The 20,671-nt window shown below is 31.8% G+C and overlaps 1 protein-coding gene across 3 annotated transcripts in view; it reads right to left on the reverse strand.

Annotated features, from left to right (window-relative positions):
• LOC132950807 (uncharacterized) overlaps positions 1-20,671 on the reverse strand; it is a 321,853-nt gene that overhangs the window by 32,556 nt on the left and 268,626 nt on the right. For all 3 annotated transcript variants that reach the window (XM_061022381.1, XM_061022382.1, XM_061022380.1), the window contains one exon: positions 18,859-19,779. In XM_061022381.1, the coding sequence (XP_060878364.1) occupies positions 18,859-19,618 (760 nt within the window). In that variant the 5' untranslated portion in view covers positions 19,619-19,779. The remainder of the gene's footprint in view (positions 1-18,858; positions 19,780-20,671) is intronic.

The raw sequence follows: 20,671 nt of genomic DNA on the forward strand, positions 1-20,671 counted from the left end.
TTATAATACTGGGTACGAACATGAAACTAGAAAGTTAAATCTTAGATAAAACAAAAATATAGTTATGCTATATTATATGTTATCAAATAATTGAATTAGAATATCCTTACGTAGTAGGATTAGCAAAATAGCTAGTACACATTAGTTTATTTAATTTTTTAAGTAGAAAAAATGTATCATACTTAACTAATATAAATTAAGAGATCAAACAAGAAAAAGATAAAATATTAGTTATGCATTTATAACGTTTTAATTTATAAGCTATAATATAACCTTGCCGTTCGAGTTCAATCCTGCGAGCGGCGCGCGCCGCCACCGCTAGAGGTTCGACATCGACACTCGACGAGGCAGTTTCCGGCGTTGCCTATGTTAATGCATGCGAGGTGGTATACGGGTGTGGGGCGTATACACATACAATATTGTGAATGGCGCATGCGTAAAACGCTAGCCAAGGCAGTCAAATATACTGCCTAGAGCCGTCGGGTACATGGTATATAGCCGCTCTACTAGCTAGATGGGGGACAGCTCGCACAGTGCTTGGCAAGTAAATTATTTGATATTAACTGGAATGACCCGCCTCACCCTGCACCCGGCACCACAATAAGTGTGCGCGGGTGCGCGGCCACCAAACTAGTCTATTCTTAGAATACTGGAAATGTCTTGATAAAGTAATTAATTATAATAAACATTGCGACGACGGCACTGTCGCCCGTCTCCTGCATAATGCATACTGCTCAGAAATCTGCTAATCGATTACGATTATAGAGACTATAGTGTTCACCACTTCAATCAGTACCTTCCTGGCTACCTATAAGAAAACATCAATTACAATATTAAAGAATAAACATGGGATCACGCCAATGTACGGGGCGCTAGTGTTGTAGTGCCTAGGGGCGGAAAAATGGTAAGTCCACCCCTGCTTCCAATAAATATTTAATAATAATTCATACTAAATACATAATAGTATGTTTTAAATTTCGCGAAATTATATTATTTTTAAATGAGTTTTATTTAGCTATAGAATAGGTATAGTTCATTAAATTTATTTTAGATTCTGAGCGGAGCGAAGAAGCTAGTGGTTTTACAATGGTGTTTATTTTTTTTTTTATATCCTGTATACAAAATTTCTACCAGAAGGAGTGCTTTGATTTCAACATATAGTACCTTATCTTTTAGCAAATTGGATCAAGATGGTACTTTGCGAATTTTTCGATTTTCTCAATAGTTATTTAATGCCACGGGAAAAACTACTGACAAATTACGAAAAACCGTCTCCGCTCAGAATCGTTTTCATATGATACAATTGAATTCAAGTTTAATACAGTTTATTATACATTGACACATTTGTAACCTACTGTACAGCAGAGCGACATCCACTTACCCGCTTTTTTATTTTTGCGTGTATAGTATTTATTTTGATTTGAATTTATAGAAACATGTTTGAATCTGATGTACAATGATTTATCCATTTGCACAATTCAAATAATAATTTGATTAACGATTGCTAAAAAAAAAGTGTACCTGGTAGTCATTTTGGACACCCATTTCCATCCCTGTAATTCATAAACTTGCCTCTCTTTTCTAGGTATTTTTCCTACACATTTTACAGAAATAGAAAGAGACATCAGAGACAATGGGCGAAGAACCGGTGTTTGCGCGTGACAAATAAACATTGTTTGTTTTGTCATTGTTGTTGTTATTTGCAGGCAGAAAATACTTAGTTATTTGTGTATTTATGTGCGTGAGAAAGAGGTTTTTAGATCAAGAGAACTTCAGCTAAGTAATTTGCCCTATGGGGGTAGCCTTTTTGACGAGCTGGCACGCAGAGGGCGGTCATGCGGTAATACCATGTGTTCTTTTGTGTAATTTCGGACCTCAACCTTGTGGCTGTTTTATGAATATTTTCACCCTGCAGAGAAAAATACAAAATGGACAACGAGATAAAAAGAAAACGAAATAACGTAGAAAAAAATCCATACGATTTCGACCTTTAAATTTAATGTAGGTATACCAAACGACAGTTGTATGAAATATGTTTCGTACTTTCTTCATTGTTCAGTTGCTAAAAATCACACTATATGCGATTGCTCCAAACCCAAGATAGACGATAGTTTATACTTGGCCGTGAACAAACATTGTCACTCTTGACAAAAGTATCTTAGAATGATTCAAATTTCAAAAACATAAAACGATTTTTGTTTAAATATTTATTTAACTGCTACATAAGTAATTATGTGATTAAATAATGACTATACATATAATTTATAAACATTTTTTTTTTACTACCTAATTAGGTACATTGAAATATTCTAATAATTAATTATTATTATACTCGAACAATAAGGAGGACCGTAAAATATTTAAATGAGATATAAATATAATTTTAATTATAATAATAATTCTAAAACGACTTGGTGGATAATTAACATGCTTACAGTTAGTAAATAAATAAAATATATATTTTGTTGGTCTTACTTTAAAGTTTACTAAACTAAGAAAATAAACTAGTTTATCTAATTTTAATTTTAATTTAGTTACAATATTTAATTGTTGTCTTTTTTTAAGTGATGTTTTACGTACTGTTATATTTTACGATACAAATATTTTTCACAATAATCTTCATTATTATTTATTTTGGCTTCAAATCTACTTATACGTGTCTAATGGTTCTAATGCGACTAATCTATTCTTTCAAGATGGTGTACGTCGATAAAACCTAACCACACCAGTACACCCAAAAACATTATGAGACAACGTCAGACCTGAAATAATCGTTATAATAACGATGCACCACAATGTTCCATGATAAAACTCGATTTTCTAAGTACCTTTACTTACCTATATGGTATGCAAAACTACAATAGTTGTTTTTAAAAGCGTCATCTGTGCACATTTTGCTGTAAGCATTTAAATTACCTATTATTTAAATTTTACAAGAATGTTTTCATTTTTAATACACAGAAGACATTTTATTATCTCCAAGTTATATTTGGCATGTGAATATATATTTATATTAATATTATTTTATTCACATTTATTTTGTACGAATTTTTATAATCTATTATCAGTGCTTTTATTGTGTTTGTTCGTCAAACTAATATAAATTATATTCTATTTTAATCCGAATAACCCAAATTAAAACTATAGAATATGTTTGTTTAAATGCGATACGAATATTATATACATATAGTATTTAGTATTTTAAAATGTTTTTTTTACCATACACGAAAAAGTCAGATTTTGTGTCTTGATTATCATTTTCAAAGAGTCAAATCTCAATTTTATATGAACTACTAAAATGTTTTTGGTCTTGTTATTACTTTTTTGCATTTTTATGTTTTATTCCTTCTGTTGATTTTCAAGAGATAGTCATATCATGATTACAAAGCTTTTAAGTTGGAATACTATTTCTTTTTCATTTCCCTTTTGACTTAACGTTATTCGCGGTTTTGATTAAAAAATAATATGAGTTTTTTTTATATCGGATTCTTAACTATTATACTTTTACTATGTTTTGTTATGTACTAACGTGTATCAATATGACAATATTAATTATTATGTCATATTCTATTATTATTTATTAGGTATCACTAAATATAAATTGCATAATATAGGGTGCATCAAAAAGTTTTAAATAAAATAAAATAAAGTACTAATATTTATATAATACTTGTATCTAATTTATTACAAATATGTAGGTAAAGTTACTTACTTTTTTGGATTCTTTTTAATCTTAATAATTACTTACTTAAAATACACAGGGTGATTTATTAAGCATATATTTTCATGCTTAAATTACCTACCTATGCATACATTCAAATTCTGATTTTTGGAATTTTTAAATACACTAGAGTCCAGAAGATCATATTTTCAAATCCTTGAGATTTTTTATACTACTTAAGGATGATCTTTTGACAATTAAAACTTCTGTTTTTAAAATAGGAACCATCTTTTTCATTTTTAAATACTAAGCAGTTATTTTTTTTTTTTTGAGAATTTTTATGTATCTAAATAAATATTCGAGTGAGTAGTTTTGAGTTATATAACTTTGTATACTAAGGATATCTATAATAATGGGTTAAGTAAGTATATATGGGAGCTTAGTCTATTTGATAAAGTTAGTAATTACTATTGATCTATCAATATAAATAATTCGAAAAAATGATCCAAGTATAATAAATACTACATCTAGTATTGCACATATCTTATAACTTATATAAAACCATTTCTAAATATAATTATCCTTACTAAACGAATCATTAAAATTTTGATTTAGATACATCAGAATTTTCAAGATAATCATCCACCAAATAATTTGAAATAAAGGGGGGGGGGGGAGTTCCCATTCGAAAAATAGAAGTTTGTATCGCCACATGATACTTCTTAAACAGTACAAACAATATCAGAAATTTGAAAATATCGTCTTTAGGTACCTTATAGTTAATTACTAACCTAACCTAACCTTATAGTTAAAAATTCTAAAAATAAGAATTTTAATGAATGTACTATTAGGGAAAAAAGAGGGTGATCGTGTTTAAAAAATCACCCTGTATATGTTAAGCTATGTAGATAAACTTACTTAAGAAAAACTCTAAGATAATAAACATAAACGGAGAAAATATTAATTGTATAAAGATTCACAGATAAATTCCTCAATGTCTGAATTGGAAAAGGACACGCAATTTAAATCATTTAAATATAGATAAGTTGCAGAAATAATTCGTTCAATATGTTAGAAACAAACCAATTAATTTTACCGTTGCCATTGTGTAAATACTAAATTGTATGATTCATATGCAAGATTTCCTAATAGCATGAATGATAAATAAGCAACACCATTAATGATACAGTTTCTCCAAAGCTAACAATTGTATTAATGTTCGACGTAATGTTAATAACGTTGTAATTACTAACATCAAATATTAGTAAGTAAATTGATAGATTTTACAAGAAATTAATTTATACCTATATTTTTTTATAGCTTATTTGTATGTTAGTTCAAGAGTATAGTAAAAGGAAAAATTGAATATAATGAATAATACCTTAAGAACTTTGGAAATCATGAAGTATGGCGCAAAAGTTCGATTTAGAGTTATCTTATTTAAAAAAAATACATTATAGAATATAGTTTGAATACTATATATTTAATTATTTTAAAATGACTTAGCGGTACATAGTATACTATATAGCCGTCTACAGTAACACTTAGGTTCACTGCGTACGTATAATTTAATTATAATTATAGTAAAATATCACTTAATTTTTTTCATGATTTATGAAAACTATAATATATAATTGGTATCAATGATATATCCATTCTAAAAAAAGCATTACATTTAGATATCCATAAATGTATTTAGCTGTACCTACCTACCTACTACGGATTAAGCTGTGCCAAAATTAGATGCAAAAATTAAAATATAATATAGTACCTACTTATAGTCAATAATATCAAAACAAAAGTTTTTCTTCAGTGACTAATGTAGCACCGATTCCGTAGTAGGATATCGCTGCACATATACTTCAAATTTCTGTTCTTTCTTTTTTAACAGTATTATTTCCAGCGTACGAGTTTCTGGATATATAATGCAAGAACTAGAACTGAACTTAAAAATTTCGGCCGCAACTTTCAATTAAACTTACCGTCGTCGGATTGCCGTTGTGATGTTGACGTACGACGCCGCAGTGGCCAACTCGCCCCGTTCCGTTCATTTCTGCGTAGTATTTCTGAATGGGGCTATGGGAGGTTTTAGTAATTGTGGCGGTAAGTACACAGAGTATTAATTACGTAAAAAAGCGTTACTGCAGGAAAAAAAAGTACGACAAAGACATCGCAGTGTACGGTTGAAAGGTTGTGTGTGGATGGAAAAAAAACAAAATAATAATATAGTATTCGGTTTTTGCAAAAAAAAAAAAAGAAAAAACCGGAGGAGTCAAAAATATAAATTATTATTGAGAAAAAAAAAACAAAACAACCTATTGAATTGCACAATGTATCTTCTCTATTTTTTACACCGGAAACAACACATTTTATTTCCGGCAGAAATAGCCACGGCTGACCTGGTCGGCGAAACAAAATAACACGTTCATGCGTAGTGACATTTGGACAAATAGCGTATACCGGTAGACGTGCATATCTACACACACACACACACACACACACACACACACACACACACACACATATTTATTTTTACATAAAATACAGTTATACACCTGTAGTACACGTACGGTAGGTATAATAACAGTGCACGTCAATTCACGGTGGTGCATGGTGTATTGTTATTTTGAACAGATTTTTCTAAATAATAATCTCGGATTGCGACCATATAATATTTTATGCGGAGGTCCGGGCGGTGTGCACGCGTCATTTATCCAACGCGTGCTTCTCTTTCGATTTAAAATGATGTATACATGCCTGCCTACCTACCTACCTACCGCACTACATTATTCTTGGACAATAAATGATAAAGAAAATATATTATAAGAAACAGAAAAATGGTATAAGAGCTCAGAAAAAGACCAGGACGATAACTAACGATTTGATTTGTCAGAAAGTGAAACAGAAAATAGGTACCTACGTCATAATGAATAGTGCTTTGGTGGTGTGGACTTGATGCTATTAATTTTTTCACTGATGTTGGAATTATCAACCGTTAGGTTTTTTTTTTAAATTATTGAGGTCTAAGCCTCTACATAAAAAAATCCCAGCTAATGCATTTGAGCTAATAATTTCACTGATTACGTTGCTATTAAGAGTTTGTAATTCCGTCGGTATCCAAGAGTTTTAAATAAAATACTTTAATAAGTTCATAATTTACTTAAGCTGAATAATTTAACTTTGAAATCCTCTGCTGAACTTGATTTTCTAAAAGAGATAAATTAGAATAAGGAATGAAACATAATAATATATAATGGCCAAATTTACGTGGTTCAGTGTTTCTTATCGTAAATTAATTAAGAAGGTAATATAATTATTGGAAATTTTAAAAACAAAATAATATTCCAGTTCATTGTGCCAAAATTTAATACTTGATATAATATTATATTAAATGAAAAACAGGGTAGATATTGTTAAGTTGATTTAATTGAATATTATTAAATATAATACCAATATATTAAAACTACTTATTAAAAATCCCATTGATCCTAATTGAAAATTAATGGCTTTGATGTCGACATTTGTGTATTAGAGTTATTTAAGTAATAAATGCAATTAATTAATAACTTTTTACTTAGGATAATCGTATACAATATATAGGTAAAGCTATGAATTAATATGATATATTATAATAATAAACACAATAAGTATAATATATTACGCGAGACAGAGAAAAAAAAGAGGAAAAAATACCATATTAAGTATAATTTTTAAAATTAATAACTAGAAGTGTCTATATTTAAGTAGCCAATTATCTGTATTTGAGTCTCTAATAATATATTCATATATTTCTTTTTTATGATACTAAGATATTAAAATCCAGTTAAACGTATTTTATTTTAACACTTCCTATCCAAAAGAATTAACTATAAATATACAATATGTTATAATATGTAATGTTTTGTGTCTAATACTTAATCATAATCCATAGCTTACTTCTATATAATTACAGTTAATGGTATGAAAAAATACAATTCAACAGAAACATATTCCTTTCGATGAGGAGAAAAACATATTATTTAATGTAAAAAAATACATGGTTGTCATAGTACCGGGTGAAAAATAACCACTAAGAGACCATTTCTAAAAGTCTCAAGGGTCCGATTCCACCAACGAATATTTCCCAGACAGGCCATAATAAAACTAAATTTAACTAATTAAAAATTCAAATCGTTGCATTTTTTATTCGAAACTCGGTTACCTGTTTGATATATTTTAAAATGAACTCGACAATACTATTTACAATATGTCGGAACATATTATTTATTTAAAATAAACTTTTTATATTATTGTTGTATACATATTTTTAAAGTATTCGAGGTTTTAACCATAAAGTCATAGTATTAATAAAAATAGAAAACGTTTTGAAACTCTTTAAACGTCTTTCAATTAAAACTCATAATATTAAGTTATCTACCTACATGAAAATAATATTTTTTCTTGTTTTTATAACTGTGCTTATAATATTATAATTAAATTGTATCAGTATTATATTATGTAAATTATATTATTTTAGAATAGTTTCTGTTAATAATATAAACTATGTTAAATATTTAGGATTGTAGACAAACAAGCAACTATTTTTAATAAAATAAAAGTTGTTTAAACCTATGGTGTGCGTAAACTATAGATGACCAGCCAACGGTCAATCCTATTTGGTTAACTAGGAATTTAATACATACTTGTGGACATAAATGAAATATTTTCACAAGAATTTCCTAGTATTGAAAATTAAATACGCATTCCAGTTGCGATTATTCTTTCGCTGTGAAGGGTCGTTATAATCACCTGTACACCTCGCTAATCCTATCACGTTTTATTTTAATTGAAGCATAAATGACGTCGTCGTATGGCGGTAATCGCCGTAATCAAGGCCAAAAATCTTTGATCAACTAAATAAAATCTACCGGATCAGACAAAGAATGGAAAAAAGTGGATTATACCAACATATCTCGGATAATTCACCAACACTAAATATAAATATAAGCAATAAAAGTTTTGTGTCTGAAAACACCTCGCCATAATCAACATTATTTACAGATACAAACGTTCCGATGACAACGAACAATAATTAGTTACTCGCTCGGTAACAACAGCTCCGTCGATAACAATGTAACTATGCAATTAACTCAATCGTTACAGCCACTTCCCACTAGTATCACTTCAAACATTACTACTTCACAAAACTCACCGATGGTCAAACACAATATCGATCAACATCTCAAATGTTTCTCAGCTAATTTTAATGCCCCCCCCCCCCCTCAGTTACAATTATCGAATCCACAGATTCAAAGACTGGTACTGGCTTTTGGCACCCATTAAAATGTGCAACATTTTTTTGTAGTAACTTTATTTGACTCAACTTTCCATGCAAATACATGCCTTGAATCCCATCTACATCAGCAACACATATTGTACATAACCTCAACTTTAATATTTTCTTACGAAATCTAGTTGGATAGTCTAAATAGTGAAATCAAAGTCATTACTTTTAAACATATAGATAAAAATGTTAGACGCTTTGGCCATACATTGCAATTTTGTCGCAGCAATACCCAACATGTTGCTATGGCGGGGAAAGAAAACATTCTATCGAATCATGCCCGCCGACTGCTTAATCATAGGGACCATGTTGCCTATACTGCTAATTTTCTCCCTCACCATTAAAACGATTAAAACTGGTTGGAACGGTCATAACTCATAAATTAAATCACAAATGCAACTTAAAAATCATTGGCCACATAAATTTATTATTTCGAGACGTGGTCACCTTCAAAAAACAAAATCATGTCACCTCGGCATTTAGTTTTTAAATATTGTAAGTGAACAGCCTCTGGTTCCTCAAACTAAAATATCTTTTATTCTCCTGTTCTTCTGTTCTCCTGTTCTCCTGTTCTCTTGTTCTCCTGTTCATAGCTCCACTCCAACACCATTTATCCACCTTAATAAATTTCCAACGTTCTACTAGGAAATATAGGTGTGACTTACCCAACCCAAATAAAAACCACTTAAATATCCCTAAGCATCTAAATTTCTTTGTTCCAAATGGTGAATTTTCAAGATGGGGAACAAATAATCGATGCAGGATTCAATCTAGGCTTCAAAATTTAAAATTGAACTCTTTTAATAACTTTAATAGTTTGATAAGTATTAATTTGTAACTGTCACATTTTCAGTAATTTAAGTTACTTAGTTACTAAGGAACAGGGGCGTATATAGGATTTTCTTGAGGAGGGGGATATCAAAATTTTTTAGTGTTGATGCAACCTTTTGTTAGTTACTCCATGTAAGGCTAACAATAAAAACAATAATATTGATTTTAATTTTACTCTGTTTTATTAATTTATAAAATAAACTCTAGTTTTCTGTTTTTTAAGCACAACTCATCAATTACTTCATCTGTTGTAATTTCGACCTCTCTGTGACAAGAAAGCATGAATATTTATATTAGCATTTTCTATACACCATAAAATGTTGAAAATATTTTGACTCTTTTTGAGCTGTTTACGGACATTGTCAGTTTTCAATTTTTTTAGTTTTTTTTTCTATAATTATCAATAAATTTTTATTTGTTGGGTAAAAAAGCGTGAAAATTTAATATAAGGCTAAAAATACATAGGCACAATTTCTTTTTATAAGCATTTAAAGTTCAAATTTTGACAACATTTATCAAATTTATAATTTATTAATTATTTTGTAGTTAAAAATTTATTTAAATTTAAATTTATTTATATTATTTATTTTTTTTATGGCTAAGGATTGAAAATTTAAAACAAGGCTCCACGTAAATAGGTTATATATAAATTACTTTATTCACAATAATATCATCAAATATACTTGGTAAAATCATAGGCTGACTGACCGTTTTCGCTCAGAATCGTTTTTCTTATACAATGATATTATATCATTGAATTCAAATTTAACACCATCCATTACAGTGACCCACTTGTAACCTACTGTACAGCAGAGCAACATCCACTTATCCACCTTTTTTAATATTTATTTTAAAATTTACGAATTCCTTATCGTTTTCTGTCCGCTGTCGCAATTAGTTTCGTGTTCTACGTATATAACAGTATAATAGGTTAGGTACTAGCGGGTTTTACCCGACTTCTCTCGAATATAGTCCTATTTTAATTTTGTTGTTATTGTTGGGTAATATCACTCGCAGCCCACAGGATAACAAAATTATAAAATATAAATAGCAACAGTACTGCAGCTTAAACTTTATACCTAAACTAAAAAAAAAGGTCAAGGGAGGGGATCTATCCCCCATATCCCCCCCCCATAAATACGTCACTGCTAAGGAAGGTTGAAGAATTACACAATGTTCGATATGAAAAAAACTAATTATTGAATCTATTTAAAAAATTAATTTAGGTTGGTGCATGATTTTATTATAAAAAAATATTAACATTCGAATAAAATACGAGAAAGACTAGAAATATTGTATGCAGACTAAAATAGTACATAAGAAAACAAATTCAGGTATACATTTTTCGATGTATAATAACATTATTTTTATACTATAATAGTTCTATAATAGTATATAAGACAAGTGTTATGTACCATTATCTGATTACTATTGTGTATTTGGTTTAATGTCATTGATTTTCGCAGGCTAATTAAAATAGGTAATACATTAATAAAAAAAATGTCTAATAATATTGTTACCTCGTGTAAATTGAAGTATTTAGTATACAAACTGTTAAATATGATTTGTAAATAATAACATTTTCCAAAAGCCTTCCAAATTCATGTATTTCTCGTCGACGGTTTTCCGAATCTTAATGATATAAACTCCAATATGTTTTCATTTTCTTACATAGTATTAATTTTGCTATGTAAGTATCTACTTAACGTAGATAGTATTATTGTGCATGTTATTTATTGAAATATATTATGATTAATTTAAAAAAAAAAATGGTAAGGCAGTATGTTTTATTTTATGTAGGCAATCAATTAACACAGTATCAAATACGAACTAAAATTGTATAGGTATAGACTATAGTCATTCACGCTGGGTAAACGGTAACCCTATGATTTTATCTATTTTACAAGTAACACGGAGGTAAAATTAAATTTCCATAAAAGCCTTTCAGCTTACAAATTCAAAATACTGTATGGTAACGTGTTTACCTGTATAATTTTACATTGAACACAATGTTCACTAGTTGATTAACTTAGCATAATATTATATACACGGTGATTCAGTGGCGTATACATAACTTTTGTATGGGGGGGGATCAGTTGCAAACAAATTATTATGGAACAAAAATACCTAAACCTATATATGTGCACATTTAAATACCTAATAAATGATAAAACATATTATATATATTCAATACATTTTATTTTAAATTCTACAAGTAGTTATATGTAGTTATGACTTGTTCGTACAACTGACATAATATTTGTGGTTGATTTTTGTTTTTAGATAATAATATTTATTATTTAAGCTATTTTTAGCTATTTTTATATTTCTTTTTCTAATGTATAGGAAAATGTATTATTATACGCACGGACATGCGGGCGTCGTCTCCGCCGCGTTGATATCGGTGACGGTGGCGACTGGCGACGGCCCGTGGCTGGTCTGCCACATATTATTATCTTATAATAATTTATTATACTTGTATAATATATAATATACATTATACATATTATCAAATATCACATAATACGATTATATGAATATGAAATAAATATATGATTACTGATTAATATTAAGTAAATTATTTTTAATTAATTGTTGCATGACGTGTTAAAATAAAAATTTACAAAAAATCCTTGCCATTTTTTTTCCTTGTAATTTCCTTACATTAAGTCATTAAGAACACTATTTTATAAAATTTAAAAAAAGGCCTATTGGGGGGGGATCTGACCCCCACATCCCCCCCTTGTATACGCCCCTGCGGTGATTCACCAATACGTTCATCCCTTCTTTTCTGTATAAAAACAGTTATTCATAATCTGATTTTTAGAATATTTAACTATACTTAAATAGAGTAAAGACATATTTTCGAATGCTTGAGATTTTTTGTACCATTTAATTATGTCCTGTGGCGTGACAAACTTTTGTTTTTCAAACGAGAACCACTAATTTTTACTTTAAATTATTCAGCAGATGATTTTTTTTTTATTTTGATGTATTTAAATCAAAATTATAACGAGTTGTTTCCGACTTATTAAACTGTATGTACTTAGGATAATGGTCTATAATACTAGTCTGGGTGGCCGGCTATGGATAAACAACAAATTTAAATATATGCAAATTTAATATGTATTTAGTCATATTCTCAGAGCCGTAGAAAGATTCATCATGCTCCTGGCCATTTTACATATTTCCGAACTTGTACCCCACATTCACACATATGAAAGATTTATATACAAATTATTATATTTTTTTATTAATTGTTTTTACATTATTTTGATTCAAATTTGATCGATGTTTTATTAGAGCATCTCAGTTTAAAAATGAATAGACTGAATGGCGGTGACAGGTTGAAATACTCACGCATATTATACGCGGAACACGTGTATACCATCGCTGAAATCATTTAACACAACCGTTAGCGTATTGGGGGTCCGACGATTCACTATCATATCCCACTGCCACGAAGCCGACCCAATTCGGATTACGCATTAAGTCAGGCGACCTCACTGCAAAACTGCCGAATAATTCGGCCGGCCGGCAGGCACCGTTCGAACTCACCCTCTAATTGAAATCGACAATAATCCTGGACTGTTGTAGGTGGGTAATGCGCGGCATATTCGATTAATGTTTTTTTTTTTGTTCAAAGTTATTCCACACAAATAGGGCGACCGCGATTAATACGTTAAATCTACGGCTGTGCGTCGTGCACTGTACTCGAGTTGGCAAACTATATAATATAATATTCAATGCATAGGAGGTAAGTTTAAAAGTATTTAAAAATAGTAAACTTCTCACGATCAACCGTATTAATGCGAAATATAGATTGTTCACTACTGCACAGACCAGTGCAGGTGTAACTGATGATCATCCGGGAAAGGAGGAGGAGGAGGAGGAGGAGGGGGGACGACGATTAAAATTGTTTAGTATAAAACAACCGTTCATACGGAGGCTCTGAGATTTTTCGGTTCCATCAGACATTTGTGTATTATACTATGTTGATTCCGCCAGTATGGCGAAAAAAACAACAATAAGTATTTATTAGTTTAATAATAAATACAATAAAAATCATAAAATAACTATAATTATTGTCATTTTAGATTCTGAGCGGAGCGAGGAAGCTAGTGGTTTTACAATGGTGTTTATTTTATTTATTTATTTTTTTTTATATCCTGTATACAAAATTTCTACTAGAAGGAGTGCTTCGATTTCAACATATAGTACCATATCTTTTAGAAAATTGAATCAAGATGGTACTTTAAAGAGGTCAATTTTTCTATTTTCTCAATAGTTATTTAATACCATGGGAAAAACTACTGACAAATTACGAAAAACCGTTTATGGAGCCCGGTGCTGATGCCATTTTGTCCTCAAAAATACACTCTGCGGGAATAACGATACCGCCTTGCAGAATCAACCAAATTTCATAATTCTTTTTTTTAATTGCTAGAGGGAAATATTCTACAGCCCGCATCGATCTCTGTTTTTCAATATTTTATTCTCAAACTTAATAATATGTCTAAAAAAATACAAAATCAGAGATCGATGCGGGTCGTAGGAAGTCCTCTTCTTTCATATAAAAAAAATAGTCATCAAAATCTGACAATTCTACAAAGCTTGAGAGGTATTTTAGTTACTAGTGATTTTATATAATATGTAGGTACTTTGTCGAGTCCTCTTATATATGAATTAGATTGCATTCTTAATAATTAAACACATACACAGTGAAAAAAAAATATTATATTAAATATATTAGGACGTGCTTTAGTGAATTGTGTGAGTCTAGTTTTGAATGAAACGGTTCGCAAAATATGTTAGTCATTGTTCGTTCCGATGAAAACGATGATGTCCATATTTTTTAATTACATTTAGACGTAGGTATGTTATCATCATGGCATTTTTTTAGTGTGTCATCATACATTTTTAGCAAAAGTGTATAATATATGTGCCAGCGGAATCAACATATAAAAAAGTTCAGCGGAGACAATAGCCGGCAATCGGTGAGTTCCTCACAGATAAAAAAGTGATTTACGATTTACGCCCAAGGGTCTGCCCCCACGGCGCCGCCACATAATGATTAAAATAATTGAATAAACAATTTCTTAACAGTTGTTGTACCTATTGGTTTTTATTTTTTATTTGATACCGGGAACTTGACAATTTTATCACCGTAAATAGGTACACGAAAAAAATGAAACCGAGAACCAAGTGTCCATTGAAGGTCAGGCAAAGCCAACCTCTCAGAAACACGCCACTGATACAGTTGGCGTTTGACCCGAGGACCGCGGAGAGTTATAAAATAGACACGATCCATATGATTTGCACATAACCCCGGTAGGCGTTCATTCGATTTACCTTTGCCTACAACACACCTCACACATACGCGTTGTACCTGCACGACGATAATATAATATTATTTATTATCGCCATTATATTATTATAATATGACAGACGATACGCCAGTCAAGTGTTACTATATTATATACACCGGCGTTAGTGTTAAACTGTGTACGTCGAAGCGTAGGTATTCTATAGTCGATATTATAATAATAACTACCTACCCAGGTATATTACCAACGGTCTATATGATTTAACTCCATCTCGTGATTGTGTATCGTGAATGCGTTCAAAACTTTTATTTGAATGAAAATAATCGTATTCTTATACATTTTATTTATTTTTTTTACTTCTCACGCGGGTGCGCGGTACCTGAACATACCTACCTTTTATTATTATTATTATTTATATTATTTTTCTTCTCTTTTAATAAGATCGAATTTCAAATGATTTCTGTGGAAGCATATTTCATAAGAGTTGTTTAAAATAAAACATTAAAAATACCGACGAAGGGATTCGATTAAAAGAAATTCTACACATTTTATGAATATTTTATGAACAATATTTATATTTTAGTATAATATGCACGGTAATAAACGTAAATCAAATAATAAAATGCACAAGTGCCAATAAAAATCACAATAACGGTTCCAAGAAATTTAATTTTAATCTTTTATCTTTGTTTTTAATTGGTTTTATTTTGTATATTATTGGCAAAAGAATCGTTTTTGTTTTATAAACTCAAATATTCACATTGCTGCGAAACATTACGGGATTTATCAGAATCAACACCAATATAGTTCAGTAATTACTATAATAACTACTAAATTCGACAACACGTTTCAAAATTTGATAATATTATATTATAGTGCATGCCAACGAAATAATCTGTGTGAATATTAATAGCGTGCATTGGCATTCACTAAATATATAATAATATTGTATTATTGTGCCTATATACCTACTCCAAAATTAATTTACTCTCGCCGTGATGTATTGAAGTGAATTGATCTTTTTTAATTTATTTGCCGAAAAAGCATCAGCTGGAAACTACTTATGCGCTGTTCGTGGCATAATTTAATTTACTGGAAATTTATTGAAGAACGTTTATTTTTGATTGTCTATTTTTATTTTTTTATTTTTTTTTTTTTTGGTAGATTTATTTTTTAATTCATACCTACAACAAAAACATTCGGGTTTTCAGTGTTTTCGAACGGTGTGGAAAATAATTTAATTTTAAATGGACAAAAAAAACTAACTTTAACAGCTGGTTGTAATAATATTATTGAGCAGAATATAATATTATAATGATGTGTATTATGAACTAACTATAATAGTTTCGTATAAAAGTATGAAATAATTAAAAATAAATATCGCTCGTCCGTAGTGAAACGCCGGAGTTAAAAATGGAAACTCCGAACAAACGGTCACAAATTAAACGACTTTAAATTTTAAAATACATTTGTCCGCGCCCATTATAACGCTCGGCGAAATGCACAAAGAACTGCGTGATTTAGTAATGAATAAACAAAATATAAACAAATAAATATTCATAATATTACTATTATTGTTATTACGGGGGTATGCTGTTTTCGGAAAATTATTTGCCTAGAACAATAGTTTCCGGTAAACGAACATGACCGTATACCGCGTATCCTAACATGTACACTTGGCAATTTCCACAATAAACAACGTCGACCATTATTGGGATATCTTTTGTCGGGCCCCGCGGCGTTACATCGGATTCCTATCATATTTTTAAAACCGATATCGTATGTACCATTAGGTATATCGATGGCCGTGCGACTGCTCAAGAGACGGTTTTTGTTTTTAATATAATAACGAACGTCGACGTTTTAACACCGTCCGTGACGCTTGAATTGCAATAACGATGAAAGTTATTTACCAACCTGTAGCAGGTGTATGTGTGTGTGTTTGGAGTGGGGGGGGGGGGGAGGGTGAGGCAATTACCATAGGCTCAGGACTTTTTTTTTTTTTTAAATAAAGCAATTATCATACTTTGGTTATTATAAAAATTAAAAATATATATTAAGTAAATATCCAGTGCAGATCAGTAATGGGAGAATAAATTCAATTAAATAATTTAAAAATTAAGTCAAATTGCATACGGGTTTAGTAGAGTTCGCATTTTTTATGGACGGTTTTCCCGTTATATTACTCGAATACATAATAATATAATACAATATTATATTAAGAATTATATGTTAATAGTTATTATATTATATTGATAATAATTGAGAACGAATGAAACTATTAAGAGATTATTAATTTTATTCTAGCACGTGGACATTGGTTACTTATTTATATAATAACAAACCGGGCTGTGGCCCAAAGTACAGAACACAATATGCATACACACAAGAAAAATGTGAACTCTAGATTCTAGACGTTGTTCACATAATATTAATAGAAAGAAAACGACAGGTCCTCATTAGCAGTACGCATCATCCTAAACATCTGTCTATTACGGGAATAATTGGTGATGCAAATGGGTATGAAATAAAGTATAAGTTGTTCGTGATTGAAAGCTATAAGTTGACTTAGCAGTACAGAGCAGTCTATAGAGCTGTTAGCAGTGGCGGTTTTAGCTTACTGGCAGGGTGGGCCAGTGCCCGTAGCAAATCGTTTGATATTCACCTGTTTAAAAGTTCAACTTTGTCTCGTTTTGATAAGTAAAGTAAAGAGTTATAATTGGTCTCGAAGGAATGTAAATAGTTTATTCATTTTTACGACTTGTTAAAAGAATTCAATTTTTTTATCTTATCAGTTATACGTATAACGTTGTCACGTTATTATATAAGTAGGTACCTACTATAATTATTTTTTTTTATAATGCTTAAATTATAAAAGAACAATTTAATAATATATTATTATATATAAAATATTATATTATAATCATGAGGTATGTGGTCAATGTACAACAGTAGGTACCCTAGCAGCATAATTAAAAATGTACGTTGTACCCAAGCTGGTTCCTAGTACTAGCAGAAGCTCTCAAACTCCCAAATAACGACGGAATACTCTAGAATGGATCTAACGAGCGCACAGCAAAAGTGATGTTATCAAATTAAATTCCATAGAGACCCTTTTTATAAAGCTGAGTGTTTTCAGAGCCTTATAGCAAGATTTTTCAATTTCGGCCACGTGAATGTGGCAACATCGCATAAAATATTCCATGCTCAATCGTGTTGCTAAAAAGGTATATATGCTCAATCGTGCTTTACCGGTACAGTGCACAGTGTATTGTTCTGTGGTACTACCTAGGTACCTGCATTAATGAATAAGAAATCATAAAGAGTGTATCCAAACACAATGGAAACTTAGGTTCTGTGAAAGACATACAATGACGATTTGGAATATTAAACTAATATAATTTTACTTAAATGGCAAGATCAAAAAAACACATCAAGAAATATACTCAGTAATATACTAATTCATATAGGCTGACAGACCGTTTACTCCAGAATCATTTTTCGTGTGCAAAGATTTATCATTGAATTCAAATATAAAACATAAATTACAGTGAACTCTTCGCTCCTGCCCCCCCCCCCCCCAGACAACAGACGGTAAGATATAAATCCTGCCCCTGTTACCTGTAGCAACAATGGCGGGTTTCCATACGTTACTACAATGTTATAATAGTAACTATAATATCATACCGAACAGAATATACGTTTTGTGGACTTACCGATCGTGGTGAGTATGGACAGACAGTAGAGGAACGACGTGGCCATGTTCCATTCGAAGGTGCTGTCCACTGATTCACCACCGTGGTCGACGATGAAGCCTCCGCCGCCGCCGGTGTGATAGCTGACTGCGGCCGATTCGATTTCCATCTGCTGCGTGAGGCGGCGTATCAGGTCCTCCTGGAACCGGTTCAGTTCCTGCGCGGCCAGCCGGGTCCAGTTCTCCCGGTACAGTATGTTCAAGTTGACCGTGATCTCCCATATGGTCTCCACGGTCCGGGCGCGACTCTCTTCGCCCGCAGCCGCCGCGGCCAGCCAGGCGGCCGTCAGGTTCTGCTGTTGGGCGGGCATCAGGCCGGCCAGTCGGACGGGACTGCCGCCGCCGCCACCACCGTCGTCCGCGTCCAAGGCATCGGCGTCCACATCACCCTCGATGCTGAGGAATATCAGCGCACCGGCAAACGTGTACGATACCAGCAGGGCGCACACGAATGCGTTCCGCAGGCAGCTTTTGTAGCACTTGCGCTTGGCGTGGGCCACGCGGGCCCGTTCCACGCTGTCGTCGTCGCTGTCGCAACAGAAACACCCTTGGCCGTCGTCCACCGCCGTCGTCACGCCGACCGCCGACGACGACGACGTGGACAGCGGGTGGCCGTCGTACGACGTGGCGTAACCGCCGATCGTCGCGCCGGCCACACCGTAGTTGTACACGGCCGCCGCCGCGGCCACCGGTTGCGAACAGCACGACGGCGTCCGGTCCATGGCGATGCAGCAGCAGCAGTCGCCGCCGCCGCCACCGCCGCTGCCTTACGCGATTCGGCCGTCAGTCGCCCGAAGTGACCGCGGCGATGGCGGCGTCGCAGGCGGTGGTTCCGTCGAAAACTGGGTCAGACCGGCAACGTCGAGCGAACATCTCATGGATTCTGTAACAATAACAATAAATATAAATCACCGTATTTACCATCATAATATTGTTATTGATATAAAATTCGATTTCAAAGGTTTCAAAACGTTATTAGGTTTTATTTATAGAATTTCTAAAAAAATGTCAGAAATATTTACTCTTTGAAAATATTATAATACTTCATACATGTTCTAGATATCACCTAGAATTTCGCACAATAATTTTGAACACCAATTTCTGCTAACAAGTCAGGTACAAATCAGGTTGAAAATGTACAGTTTAAATTTCTAAAATTAATTATTTGTAGTACCCGAGTTCTGTTAATCTGTCTATTGATCTCTATCAATAAGTTGCAAGTTACCCAATTAGGAATGATAGCGGATTTGATGTTCTTGTTCGGTTTATTAAATGGTAATATAGATTCATCTGAATTAATTTCAATGGTTTTAGTTTTAATAATCATTGTACAAGGTCAAAAAAATTCGATTTACGTTTCACTTGACAATAATAACTACTTACTTATATGGTTCTGCATAAATGCATAATTGTTTTACATAGTTCTTTTTTAAGGCGCCCGGTGCCGATGCCATTTTGTCCTCAAAAATACACTCGGCGGGAATAACGATACCGCCTTGTAGAATCAACCAAATTTCATAATTTTTCTTTTAATTGCTAGAGGGGAATATTCTACAGCCCACATCGATCTCTGTTTTTCAATATTTTATTCTCAAACTTTATAATATGTCATTTTTTTACAATTTTTTTAATACAACTATTTGAAATAAAATACAAAATCAGAGATTGATGCGGGCTGTAGGAAGTCTTCTTCTTTCAAATACAAAAAATAGTCATCAAAATCCGACAATTCTACAAAGCCTGAGAGTTATTCCCGTAAAGTCATTTTTTCGATA

This window comes from Metopolophium dirhodum, chromosome 8 (genome assembly GCF_019925205.1).
Source record: "Metopolophium dirhodum isolate CAU chromosome 8, ASM1992520v1, whole genome shotgun sequence".
NCBI classification, from domain to species: Eukaryota; Metazoa; Arthropoda; class Insecta; order Hemiptera; family Aphididae; genus Metopolophium; species Metopolophium dirhodum.